Source organism: Melozone crissalis, unplaced genomic scaffold, assembly GCF_028551555.1.
Source record: "Melozone crissalis strain CALT ecotype California unplaced genomic scaffold, PUWL_Pcris_2 ptg000045l_1, whole genome shotgun sequence".
NCBI classification, from domain to species: domain Eukaryota; kingdom Metazoa; phylum Chordata; class Aves; order Passeriformes; family Passerellidae; genus Melozone; species Melozone crissalis.
Window position 1 is genome coordinate 6,837,986 of NW_026535823.1, and position 14,027 is coordinate 6,852,012.

The 14,027-nt window shown below is 53.2% G+C and overlaps 1 protein-coding gene across 1 annotated transcript; it reads left to right on the top strand.

The window, feature by feature from the left end:
* The first annotated feature begins 5,355 nt into the window (after positions 1-5,355).
* On the top strand, positions 5,356-13,795 carry KIAA0040 (KIAA0040 ortholog). The gene is made up of 2 exons (XM_054286006.1): positions 5,356-5,396; positions 11,130-13,795. The coding sequence occupies exon 2, from the start codon at positions 11,242-11,244 to the stop codon at positions 11,575-11,577; it is 336 nt and encodes a 111-aa protein (XP_054141981.1). The 5' UTR covers positions 5,356-5,396; positions 11,130-11,241; the 3' UTR covers positions 11,578-13,795.
* The last annotated feature ends 232 nt before the right edge of the window (positions 13,796-14,027 follow it).

The following is a 14,027-nucleotide window of genomic DNA, read 5'->3' on the forward strand; positions in this document are numbered from 1 at the left end:
TATTTTTGGGCTGCTTTCTGCTGTCAGCAGGAACATCAAAGGATGCAGCAATCCTGCAGCAGGCTTCTACCAGCAGCATGGCTGATCCTCTTGCTCCCAGCCAGGTTATCTCCCTGGCATTGCTCCTGCACAGGAACCAGGGCCAGGCGTGGCTGCTGACCAGCAGAGCACACCAGGATGTGCTGGGCACACAAACAGCCTCTGTTCACCACAACAGGCCTTTGTCCCCATGCTGTCCCCTGCACTTGTCCATGTCACAACAAAGGAGGGGGTTGAAGGAAGTAACTCTGCAAATGGTCATGAGAAAAATCCTCCTTAAAAGCAAGGGAAGGAGTGGGATGAGGTAGGAAATCCTCCCTGTAAGAATTTCAGAAGGGGATGGAAACGGGCACTTGGGAGAGGAGCAGCAGAGGGGCTGGGGCTGGGAGAGCATCAGGGCAGTGCTGACCACTCCTGGGAACAGTGTCTGTCCCTGCTCCTGGTCCAGTGTCCCCTGGCTGCACCCAAGTCAGGCCAAAACCAGGTGGCATCTCCCTGTTCCCCCCTTGGATTGGTTCCCCAGTCACAACTGCCCCCTCTGCTGCCCCTGCCCCTGTCTCAGGGGAATTTACCCCTCAAAACACAGGAACCTGCTCTCCCTCGCAGAGGGGCAGAAAGAGGCAAAACACCCCCAGGAGGAAGGTCACCGTTGTTTTTTCCCCTCTTTCACCCACCACAATTTGCATTTCTCTCTCGGTTCCCTCCTGGAGGGTGGGTGAGTTCCCAACAGGCTGCCCTGCCCCAGCCCTGACACCCAGCTGCATCCTCCCCACGGGGGTAGCAAACAAGATGAGGAGCAGGAAGACTTTGAAGTGTGAAGAACAAAGGTCAGATATTCCCACCCCCAGGCAGGAGCTAAGCCCCGAGGGCCACACAGAACATTCCAATGGCTCCAATACCACCAGCCAAAATCCTCATGTGATCCTGAGCCAAGGGACATCGGCTCACCACAAATCTCCAGGAACAGCTTCTCCCATGGGAGTGGCTTATGAAGGGGAACAAATAATGAAAATAATCAAAATACTACCACTAATTTGGCATCTGCATATCATTAAAAATATATTGGATTAGCTCTCCCTGCCTGCCTCAGCTAGGCTCTGGGGGAAACCAGCACAGAGGGATTGCACAGAGGGGCTGAGCCAAAGGAATGACTGTGACAGAGGGGATGGCCTGCACAACCGGTTTTTCATCTAAAAATCAACTTTGGCAGATCAGATCCAACACCCATCCGGCATGGGAAACACCTGGGGGTGGCTGGAGGAGGCACGAGCCACTGCTTCCTACAACTGGGGGCACTGCTGCTCCTTGGGGGCACCAGACTGTGCCCAAGCATCGCTCGCCTCTCTGCCTTTGGTTCACACCTTCCACAAATGAAGCCCTTGGATGCTGCTGCTGACCCCATTTCCATGCTCAGGGGAGGAAGGAGCATCCCCATTCACCAACAGGTTTTCCTTCCCTGGCTTTCCCATAACTATCCTTGAGTGTTTCCAGAGGGGAAGGCAGCACGTCACGCTGTGGGACTTGCCCAGTCCGGCGCTTTCCTCATCTCCCAGCGTGTCTCCTCTCCCCCCTGCCTGCCACCAGTGTTGCCTTGTAGGATTTCCTCAGGAAGGAGTTCCTGAGGGCTTACACACACAAAACAATCAGCTCTAAACAGCCAAACACTGAGCTGAGCTCTGAGCAGACACATACCACCCTCCTCCTCACCTGCACACAGGTCCCTTACACCACCTCAGCTTTCTCTACAAGCATCCAGCAGTATTTGAGGAGGCACCTGAGGACCCTCCCTCAATCCCCATCTCAGCGTTCTTCTTGTCTAAGCACCAGGGGGGGATGATCCTGCAAACCTCACTTTGGCAAGCCCAGCTGCAAAGCCTCCCAAGTGATGGGTGGGCATGAGGCACCCCCAAAAACTCACCAACTTTGGGGCATTTTCCCTAAGAGCAGCATTTGCCCCCATCCCTGCCTACATGGGACTTAGCCACAACACGATGAAGCAGCTTCTCCCTAAACACCAGCTTTGTGTTTGTCCTCCACTCATGCGTCAAGAGTCACCATCCCATCCCACCCCTCCTCCTGATTTTCCTCCAAAGCCAGAAAATCCATTGCTGCTGCTAAATACCAAGAGCTGCTATTTTTACCCAGCCCACGACCAGGGCGTGCGTTATTTTTGGTGTTGAAACTGCAGGCTTTTTTTTTTGTGGGAGGGGGAGAGGGAGGGGAAAAGGCAGAAGCATGGGGGAAAAATGAGAGGAATGTTTCTCTGGGAGCAGAGTTTTCCATTGCTTACTTTAAGCCAGACTAGTGTCTGCAAATAGAAATCACCAGCAGAGAGCAGAGGAAGCAGCTGGGAAAGAAAGGTGTGATCATGTCTGCAGTCACTCTACCACTCCCACCATGCTGAGAAAACCCCAAATAAGCTGACCCTGGGTACCAGCTGGGTGTCACCAAGGAGTAAAGCTCACAGCTGTGGAACAGGGCAAACTGGTGACAAAATTAGATTAATCCAATGAAATAAGGGGGAGGCAAGAGAGTGTTTCTATTTTCAGTGTAAAATGAGTAGTGTTTTCAAAATCAAATTAGGGGTTGAGGGGGGTCTCAGGAGGAAAATGAAGTTGTCAGGGTGCTTTTTGGCATGGGAAAGGCTTTGATACAGCATGGAAATAAGGATTTTGGGAAGGATGGATGGAAAACAGGATTGGGAGGTGGGATTTGATTTCCAGCTGGTCCAAGGCCTGGGCTCAAACTGACATGCCATGAGGTGATAGGAGCTTGCCTGGCATGGGCTCACTCAGTTCCTGTGCTTGAGGGGCACCAGCAAGCAGGGAGACAATCTGGAGCTGCAGTGATTCATCAGCAGCTGAGTCACGGCTTCCTCTCGCCCATTAAAGTTTCTGAGAAACAAAGCACGATTCCTTGGATCCCAGATCTGCTACGTGCCAAACAAAACAAGGAGGTGGCAGGTTCAAAATCCCTGCAAATGTACCTTTTTCTCATGCTACAAGGGAAGAAGCTTTGGCACACCTTGCTGCAGGAGACATCCATGGGGTCAAGCATCACATGCTGTTTAGATTAATCAAAACATCTCCTATGGACCACTGTGGAATTTGAGTTGGAGTTGGAAGGGACCTTTACAGGTCAGATATGGGGAGGAGGATGCTGGATTAGAGCAGTGGACTGACTATATTTGAATATTCTTACATTAATTCTCAGTTTGTTAAAGTCTATCTATCTGAGTTTAATGGCATCAAGACTCCTTCACAGGCAGCAGCACTCCAAGACATCAGCACTAGCAATGCCCACCACCTCTGCCATATCACCACAGCACTCCTGCCTGAAGCCAAGAGACTGCCAGAAGTTCAGGGGGGGCCCTGAAAATCCATGGAAGGTGCAAGGCCAGCAGCCCCTCCCTTGTCAAGGCCTCTGCCAAATTAAATTAGTGATAGGGAAGTGTGGAGCCCCAGTGAGGCTGTTTGCCCAGGGAATGAAGCAAATATCCCAGGTGCCAAGGACAGGCTGGGCTTTCACATTCCCATGCTCAGAACAGGCACCCTTGAGCCTAATACTTTCAGATATCTCACCCTCTGAGAGCTCTGATAATAAATGTTTTCAGTCAATTCTGTTAGAGGGGGTTCAAAGGTGGCATTGTGCTCTCTGGTGCTGTAGAGTGGTCAGGTACCCCTCAGGTGACTGCCAGCAGCCAGGTGCTTCTGTGTGCATTGGGATGGGTGTTTCCATAGGGGATTTGGTACCCCAAAAGAGGGAATGGCTGCAGCAGCTCAGTGAGGCGGGAGAGCTGGGATAGGGTCAGGGAACAAGGGAGAAATAGGATGGGGTGAGCTGGGACATGGACAGATGGGATGGAATAAGTCAGGATAGGGTGAACTGGGATATGAGAAACTGGGATGCAGTAAGCACATCATGCAAAGCCCAGGAATCTTCATCCTCCAGCATAAAACCAAGGGAAAAGTTCCTGGCACTAAGCAGCAAATCTTTAGGGAAAAAATCCTTGGTGTTTCCCACAGGACATAAACACCTTCCCCAAGGCTATGAGGAGGCACTTAGCACAAGCTGTAGCCTACAATGTGTGTTTCTGAGGATGTCTCACCTCTCCAACTCCAGCACTAGGGTGAAGGCAGCGGGAGGGCAGCAGAGGCTGGCAGCCAGCTTTCCTCCATCCCCCTTCCCTCCTATTCCCAGAACTGCATTGCTCCTGGTGCTGTCAAGTCACAGCACTGGGAGCGTGAGGCCGTTTTCCAGGAGCCCTGAAGGGTCAGATAGCCCTGGCTAGCCCAGTTCCACAAATCAGCACCAAGGCTGAAGCAGTAAAGCCACTGGCTCTGGAGCATGAAGGAGGGCAAGGAGGGCAAATGTGGGGATTTTGCAACGCAAAAGGACTCAGTCCAACCAGAAAAATTCCAGCAGAACAATTTTCTAGTTGCAGCTTGCCCAGCTGTCAGCATCACAACACTTTGTGGAAGCCGTAGAGCCCAGGACTGGAAAGTAGATGGGATTCAGCAATTTCCGAGTATCACTGCCATGGTGTTAAAAAAGAAATTAGTGGGAGAGAAAGTAGCAAGTGAAGGGTGGGGGTGGCAATCCCAATGGAACTGAGACCACAGCTTGAAAATATTGAATCACAGAATCATTTAAGTCAAAAAAACTCTCTCAGGTCATCAAGTCCAACCCTTAACCCAGCAATACCAAGGCCACCACTAAACCCTGCACAGCCAGGTTGAAGTATCCATCATTATCCACGGCTGTACAGCAGCCACAATGCTCCTGGATGCGGCATCACCTTGGGCAGTCCCAGGGATGCTCCATCACCCCTGCCTGGCCGCAGTGTCCCCTCTCCAGGGACGGAGGATGGGTGTGATGGCAGGGCAGGAGTGACAGCGTGCAGGGTGGTGCTGATGGCTTGCTGGGTGCAGGTGAGCGGCAGCAGGCTGCCAGTGTGAGGGGCTCCAGGGTGGTACTCCTGCTTTTGGGGAGCTGGACCTCTACCCTGCCCTCTCACCACAGCAGCGGCATCACTGCCCCGAAGCCCTGCCTGCTGTCTCCTAAAAACCCTTCTGGGAAAACCTGGGCTGCACACACTCGGCTCTCTCCCTTTCCCCAGCGCAGGTCCGGGGCTGCTTTGTACCCCGTGGCCGCCTCTCTTCCAGCCTAAACCCCTCAGGGTGTGTGTGTGTCTCCCTCAGTTTGGGCTCGGCCGAGGGCGGGAGAGCCCAGGTGGGCCGGGCGGGCCGGGGGCCGGGCCGGGCCGGGGGCGGAGGCGGCGGGCGGGCCCGGCCCATTGCCCGGAGCCGCCTCACGCCGGCCGGGACGAGCGGGCGGGACGGGGCTGCGGCGCTGAGGTAGGTCGGGGGTCCGGGGAGTACCCGGGAGGGCGATTCCGGAGCTGGACTTTGTCCTGCGTGCTGTGTTAGTCAAATCCAGGGCTTTTATCGCTTTTTAGTTATTTTTTTAAAGGCCACATCATCTGCTTCGCGCAGCCCGGGGGGGAGGGGGTGAGAACGGGGACTGGGGAAGGAGCGATGAGCAGCAAGCAGCTCTCGGGGGCTGTGTGTCCGGGACAGCCCGCCTGGCACTGGGCTCTTGGGGCTGCACCCAAAACCACTGTGGCTTTGAACAGCATGGGATCCTAGAGCGGTTTGACTGGAAGGAACTTTAGGGACACCTCGTTCCAACTCCTGCCATGGGCAGGGACACCCTCCACTAGACCAGGCTGGTCCAAGCACCGTCCAGCCTGACCCTGAACAGTGTCAGGGATGGGGCATCCAGTGTTTCTCCGGCAGCCCCCTGAGCTTCTTGTAACCAAAGCCACAAGTGATGGAGCCCAGGGAGGGCCGTGGCTGGGGGCTCTGCCCGCCCGGACCGGCAGCACTGCCCGGTCCGTAGTCTGGAGGAGCCCAGGATGGCTCCGAGGAGCTCCCAGTGCATCCAGGGATGATATCTGAACTCAGAACTGGCCACAGTCTCGGTGATCCCGGGGCCGACGGCAGCCGCGCTTGTGCAGACGGCGATGACGACTGGGCTCCAGGCAGCAGCTTGCAAAATAGTTTCACTTTAACCCTGTTATCCAACATCCATATCAGTAGTTTTCCAAATCACTCCCTTTAGGGAATGAAAGCATTTGTGCGTAGCTTCTGGGAGGAAGGCTTGATGGTGGTGGGAACGAGATGAAGCTTCGGCTTCTCGTGTTTGCTGGGTGGTGGCTTTTGGTGTTTGTCTTTCACGTTTGAGGAAGGTCTCTGTAGCCTGCTGCGAGTTCTGCGAGACCGGCGGCAAAACCCTTCTTAGTCACCATTTCCGAAACAGCAACGTGCAATCCCTGCTAAGGAAACTGCTCACCCTCGGTGTCAGGTTTCATCCAGTTTTCCTTTAAGTCTGCAGGTGCAAGCGGGGAAAATAGGTGCCACTGTGTGACAGCATAGCTGTGTCCCTGCTGGGTGGATCAGGGAGCTCAGAGGCTGTAACAAAAATTAGCCTCTCCCTGCCTGAACCAGAGCTGTCACTGCAGTGGAAAGTTGGTATAAAGCTGACATAAAGCCAGTAACAGACGGAAATGGTTGTTTAATAATGTGATTCCTGCTTTGCGCTCCTTAGGATCAACTGCACGAAGTGTGCTCTCGTCTGTGTGAAGGAAATGGGGGAGGCTGTAGGTCAGTTGATTTCATGTCACCTCCACAAGTCCTGAGTTGCAGCTGGCCACAGAGCAAAGGAGTGTTGAAATAATCCAGAAATACTTGGGGCACACCCCACAGGTCCGCTCCCCCCGGAGCTGCTGCTGCTCTCACTGTGGATGCAGGGAGCTCCTTAGAGCAGCCACACTCCTGCCTGAGTCAGGCAGCATCTCAGCTGAGAGGAGCAGGTTGAGCTTTGTTAGGTTGGAGGAATCTTCATGAAGACTTAAGAGCCTGTTGAGGGTTGGGCCTAAAGAACTTAACTGGCTAAATACCTCCAGCTCTGTCCCCTCTGCCACGGTGACACAGCACAGCAGTTCCAGTAAAGTGCAGCTTTTCTGCAAACTCTACCTCCATCCCCAGGCGCTGCGGTTGCTCTGCAGCGCACAGGATGTGGACAAGCCAGCATTGCCAAGGCAACCCCCTCTGTTTTGGTTTCCCCATGCACAGGCTGGCAGCCTTTACCTCTCCAGCTCAGCCAGGCAAGCCCTGCACACCAACAGTTGGTGGTGCCATCGCAGGCCGTCCCTCAAAAGGACCTTATTTTCCACCCATGGCCTCCCATAACTGCAGAGGAGTGGCAGATGCTCCCCACCCTTGCAAAGCAGCTCTTTCGAAGCCAGTGTGGATTAAAGAACCTCATGCTGGATGTGCAATGTTGATTGAAACTTACACAAGTGGCACGAAGCCCTGTCGTGCAGAGCTGCCATCAGCTGGAGCCATCCATCCCTGGCCACAGCGCTTCCCAGGCCAGTTTCCATGTCAGCTTTCCTCTGGCTCTGCCAGCACCAAAAACAAAGAGCTCATTTAGCAGGGTGCTTCACAGCCCTCTCTGAGACACAGCCCTGTCTCCCAGTACCTCCCTGGCCCTGTTTTTTGGTTCCATATCTTGACCCAAAAAATTCAGCTGGCCTCCCAATGGCAGCTCCACATGCTTGCAGCAAGCAGTTCACACCCATCCTGGACCACAGCATGCTCATCTCCAAGGGGAGATGTCACACCAAATTGAGCAGCAGCATGGATATTCCTAAATGAAGCTCCTCATGGTTTTTAGCTGGCAATGGGTAGCCTTGGGCAACTCCTCTGCCCCCCATCCTGGACCACAGCAGGCAAGCAGCTCTCCATGTTCATCCCCCCTCTCTAAGGGGAGATGTCACACCAAATTGAGCAGCTGCATGGATATTCCTAAATGCAGCTCCTCATGGTGCCCTCAGGTTTTCAGCTGGCAGTGGGTGGCCTTGGGTAACCCCTCTGCCCTTGGAGTTGCTGCCTCCAAACACATCAGTTTTTTTTACTTTCCCCTCCCCTCCCTTTTTTTTTTTTATATGAAACTGAAGAATCCCATTATTTAGCACACAGACATCCCTTCATCTACAAAACAAAAAGCAATGCACACACCAGAAAGAAAAGGCATTTGAAAACCAGCTGCATGGCCATGCTGGAAGATGGCCCTGGGATTTGGATGCTGCTTGGTCAGGGCAGGGACAGGTACCTCCACCTTCCCCTTCCAAGGGAAGCACATCCAGCTTGCCCAGGGTGGCCACATGTCCCCAGTGACATGAGCTGGACACTCCCCAGTGACAATCAGCCAGGGCCTCTGCAGTGCATTCAGCTCCAGTTTCAAGTGGAAACATATCAAAGGGCTTTGCTTCTTTTTTATCTCCCCATTCTTTTTTCCTCTGCAAACAATTAATTACAAGTTTAAAAGGAAGTTCCAGCCCTCCTTCCCTACCCAGAAGTTTAGAGGCAATAAATATAAAGCAGTTCAGTGCAGGAATAAAAGTGTACATCCTGTTTTGTCTGAAATTAAGGCAGTTGTTGTTTGGAGATTGTGTGGGTTTTTTACTTCTTTTTTGGAGTCCAGTGTATCACAGGCATCCTGGATTCCTGCCTGGATAATGAGCTGTCAGGATACTTAGGGATAATTGGCAAACCTGCATCACATGGGTGATTACACTGAAGAAAAGCTGCTCTGTTTATTTATGTTGCAGTGTAACCTTTACTACAGCTGCCCCAAAAAAAAGACCTAAGTGAAGATGAAGGTCAGGACAGGGAGCAGGCTTTAAGAATGGCTCTCACTTATCTCCCCTGTGAGCAAAAGCAGATCTGGGATGCTCCCAGTTGGCTCCAGGCTGGGGCTAGGCAGAGGTTGTATGGGATTTGAGTGTCTGAGTGGTAGCCTGTGATTTCTCAGGTGGGGATATTGATGATATTTCTGTCCTCTGTTGAATAGTGGCATGAGGGAATGTGAGGAACAGCCAGTTTTGATGCAGCAGTCTGGACCAAAATCCAGTAATAATAGTGGTAATAACAATAATCATAATAAAACTCTTCCAGCCAAAGCCAAAACCATCTTCCAGAGCACTGCATTTCATTCAGTAAATCTCAAATGAGAATTTTTTAGAAAAGCACCCAGAGAAATTCATGTTCAAAAGAGAAACCACCAGCTAACTGAGGCCAGCTCAGCTGTGTGCTCATGCACATCAAAACAATGAATCCACAGTGGTCAGTCTGTTTCTGAGGGACATGGATAAACCCCTTATTTTTAACAGAATCTGAGCACTTGTGGAATCCCAAATTGAGAGCTTGGCATCTATGCTGAGGGATTCAGCTCCTGAGGTGCTGACAGTCAGGTCTGAAAGCCAGCAGCCAGGGGACACCAGTGAAACCAGTACAGTTCCGGAGGCCCCAGGACAGCATTTTGGAAGGGAGGTTTTCCCTTGGGAGCTGCTTTTTTGGGGGGCTGTCCAGGAGTTCCTGCCCAAGCAGCATCACAAGAGCTGTGGTTAGGGCTGGGTGGGACCTGTGGCTTTTTGTGGGTGAGGCTGGTGGCTTGGTTCTTCCTTTAGGACTGGGGTGTAATGGCACAGCAAGGCAGAGGAAGCACAATGGTGCTAGCTGGAGAATCCTAAAACTCCCCCTAGAAGAGAGCATCCCTTAGCAGGTCCCAAACAAGGAATAAGTGAGATGCAAAGCAAAGAAGGGCAGTGCTGCAGACAAGGAGGATTCAGCCAAAACCAGCCTGGGTCCCTTTCCTGTCCCTCCCTCAAGGTCCCTGAGCTCTGTGAGAGCTGCCAGAAGAAAAGATTAAGAGTTAGAGGGGACAGGTGGAGCAACCCCTGTAGGACATTTTTGGTGTTCAGGCTGTACCTCTCAAGTTTTTTGGTTTTCCTTTTACTGTGCCTCAGTTTCCCCTCCTGGGCACGTGGGGATTTAAGCATTCCCTCAAGAGGCTGCAGGGTTTGAATCCCAAAGGCTGGCAAAGACACTGCTGAGCAAGGGTGAAATAGGGCGTTGGAGCCTGATACTGCCCCTGCCAGCTCTTCATCTGTACAAGCTCTGATTTAGTGACCCCTGTGTTGAACCAGAACCGCAAACTGCAGCACAAAGGCCCCTGCTCTTCTCAGATGCTTTGCCTAGCCACAGGAGGGGAAGAAAGATGTGAGCAGAGGCAGCAGCTCCCTGCCCCTGCAGGAGGGCTTCCCTCAGAGCCCTGGCACTCAGCAGCACCTCTCCCTCCCTGAGGGAAGAGGAAAACCTTACGTCAAGCCACAGAAATGCTTCTCAGCCCTACCCAAACCCTTGGAGCAATTCCCAGGTGAGGCACAGCAGCAGCAACTCCTCCACCCCAGCCAACCCTTATCCTCCCCTGCTGCTGCCTTTGTGGCCAGCCCTGGGTACCTGGAGCTGTGGGTGCAGGGCTGCTCACTGAGCTCCACCACCTGTGAGTCTCACTGACCACAGTCTTCATCCAAAACACAGGGGGTTCAGCCACAGCCCCCACCCCAAACCTGCTGGCAGTGCCCATGGTGCCAGGGCAGCAGAAACAGACCCTGCCTCTGTGCTGCCCATCCCAGACCATGAGCCCTAAGGAACAGCCTGGCCAAAGGTACCCTGTCCCAGGATTGGGAATAAGGAGGGACCTGTGACATGTGCAGTCCTGGCTCCTGTGGCTGTACTGTGTCTCCACAATGGTCACTGGTCTGCATCAGGCAAGTCCTTTCCTAGACAGGAGAGCTTTTCCTGCAGACAGTATTTCATCTGCTACAAAACAAGCCCTACAAAGGGCTAATAAGAGCTCCATGCTGTGATAGCTCAGCCAGGGCTGATGTGTAAATCCAAAGGGGCAGGATTTGTGCTTGGCTAAATTTCTAGGTAAGTAAGGATGCCCAAAGCCCTTCCTCACCCATCCCCACAATCAAGAACAAACCCCAGGAGACAGGAGGCTGTGTTTCTCAGATGAAGACACCCAAAGGGACAGAGCAGGTAGCGCAGTCCATCCCCCATGGCTCCAGGTCCCTCCAAGTCAGGAGACATCTTACCCTGCTGAGGCTTCTGGCAGCTCCATGGGGAAAACTGCTGATGCAGCAGGCACCTGATCCATGCGGTTTCTTGTCTCTGCAGGCACCATCCAAGGACTCTTGTGGAGCCCACTAGCTGCTTACAGGAGCTGAGCATATCTCAAGGTGCCTTTCAAGCAGAGGAAGCAGCACAGGCAGCCTACTCAGGAGCTGACATGCAGCAGAAGATCAGCTCTTTCTTTAATTCCATCTTGGAGCTCATCCGTACCAAGCATGAAGAAGGCGTCTTCAACACCGTCTGCTTGGCCGTGCTCCTGGGTCTGCCCTTTGTTGTCCTCCTGGCCTTCATTTTCATCTGCTGCCACTGCTGCTTCTGCAGAAGGAGGGGAGGAAGCACAGGGAAAGGTGGCTCCAGCAGCAATGGGCAGCTGCATGCTGACAGGAACAAGAAGAAAAAGAAGAAGAAGAAGAAGCAGGATGAGGAGGACCTGTGGATTTCAGCTCAGCCCAAGCTGCTCTTGCTGGACAAGAGACCCTCCTTGCCCATCTAGCAGACAGAAGGGTGTTCAGGTCCTCTCCTCTGAGATGCCACCATTCCTTTCACGTGTGCACCAGGAGGGGCGAGGAGATACCAAAGCTGCTGCCACTTTGTGGTGACTTTCGACAGAGGCTGACCCCAGCATGCTGAAGGGCCAACAGGGAACAAGGCACAGGCTGTGCAAGCCTCTTCTCCCCCACCATGACAGCATGGCCCAGGGCACAGACCCCTGCAAAGGACAGGTGAGCACACAAGGGTGACCTGCCTCCAGGTCCTGTGTCCCTCCTGCCACAAGCACAGTGCACACCCGTGGGGCTGGCACACAGCGAAGGGTGTGCCAGGCTCTCCCTCTGCACTCAGCTGCCAGCACACACACAGGGGTGCACAGGACAATGCTCACCCACCTGCACGTTCCCCCTGCACAGCACAGACTGCTGTGAATGAAGCAGGCACAGCCACACCTCCTTTGCTTGCCCTGCCATGGGGGTGGCACAGCTTCACTGTCCAGGCTCCGTCCAAACCCAGCTTGCTTTATGGGCTCAAGGCTGAGTTACCCCACAGCTCGAAGATGTGCCATCTACCAGGCCACCAAACCAAAGTCTCCTGTGAGCACCTGAAGCTAGATGCCCTCAGCACAACCTTAGAGACCTCAGACACCATGCTAAGGCAGCACAGCAGAAGGATGCCTTGCCATCTAGGCTAGAGGCAGGCAGGAGGGAAGAGGCTGCCAGACCGGCCCTTTTGCACCAGCACTTAAGAAAACACCTTCCTTGAAAGACTCTTTTGTACAAACTTGCCATTAAAGAGCTCACCATGCTACTGCAAGAGCAGAAACACAACCTGAGGCTGTGTAAAAGCTTTGCTATGGGCATTAGAGTTATTTATTGAATGACTACTAAAGAAGAGCAGGACCAAAGGCCCCTCTGGAGCAGGGCCAGGGACATGGAAGCAGTATTGAAGCAGTGGACATGGTTTCCTGGCACACTCCGCCATCACCTCTCCCCGCAGCCCTTGTGCCATGTGTCAGACACACAGACCCATGAGCAGGTACTGCCCCAGCTGATGCCAGCTCTGTGTGCTGCACTGAACATTTCTGGATGCCTGTCAGACTGACCAGCTCTGGGACTTTGAATCTGCTGTAGAAGCAAAGTAAATTCCACGTGCAGTCATCCCTTACACAGGATACATTATACAGGCAGACCATGCACCTCTCTCTGTCCTCATGTTCTGGAAAGATGGTTCAGCTGGGCACAGCAGCTAACAGGACCACACACAGCTCTCATCCCTTCTCTGCTTCCCACCTGCCCCACCCTGGCTTGTGTTCCCATCCTATGTCCCTTGAGCTGAGAGTCTCCTGTGCTCCCCACTCTGCCCCACCAGGCTCTGTCTCCTCAATCTCTTTTTCCATTGAGGGATGCATGTGTGTGATGAGAAGCCTCATCACATCTGGGTTTTGCCCTGTCTGTACACTGGATGTCTTCCTTCCATTTTCTTGCAGTTCTTAAGCTGCTGGAGCAGCCCAGAGCTGCCAGCCAGAGCCAGGCATCTGGGGAACAAGCAGCCAAACCCACGTGGGCAAGCCTGGACAGAGCTGCTGGGCACAGCTGCTTCCAGCCCAGGCAAGGGTGATGCCACCTTCCCCTCACTTGGAGGACAAAGCCACCAGCTGGAAGCAGCTGTTTGTGCCACCCAGTCCCAGCATAGGCTGTTCTGTCCAATGCAGGCAGGGCTGTGATGGCCACATCATGTCACAGGGTTTGGCTGCATGTTGTCACAGGGTTTGTGCTGGGAACAGCCATGAGGCTGGGCTCCTCCTCACACAGCCCTTTAAATTGACCCCATATGTGCCTTATTTTCCAGTTTGCTTTGTCACCATTGAAATTAGTGACTCCCTTCTGCTCCAAAACAGGAAGCAACATATAATGGTATAAAAATTAGGATTTGCCACATGTCATGCTAGGAAATGGAGAAATAGCTCTGATCTCTATCCCAAGCTCCCAGTCTAGCCAAGATCCTAGAACTGGCTAGAAATAGCACTGCACTTGTATTATGCCTTCTTCCTTCCCTCCTTTCCCCATCCAAGTGCTTTTCTCAGCCCTCCTGCCTCCACACTCACCAGGTGGCCAGAGGAGCCCATGCAGGTGCTGTGATCCAGAGGCAGGAGCAGCCCTGGAGGCAAGGTGGTGCTGCCTGGAGGAATCAAAAAAAATCAGAGTAAAGGGAAACACAGTGGGAGGCGAAAGGCTCAGCCAAACAAGCAGGGGCACTGAGGCAGTGAGCGCTGTCAGAGTACAGCCTGCCTGGTGTGGAGGCTTTGCAGGGCTTCCTGCAGGAAGGCTTTTCTCCAGAAAGCAGAGCAAGTAACTCTTCAAGTGAGGGCAACCAATCCTGCAAGAACCAGAGAACTGCCAGGAAAATGTGAGCTGTCGATCACACACATCTCCAGATCCAGGCTTTGGGGAG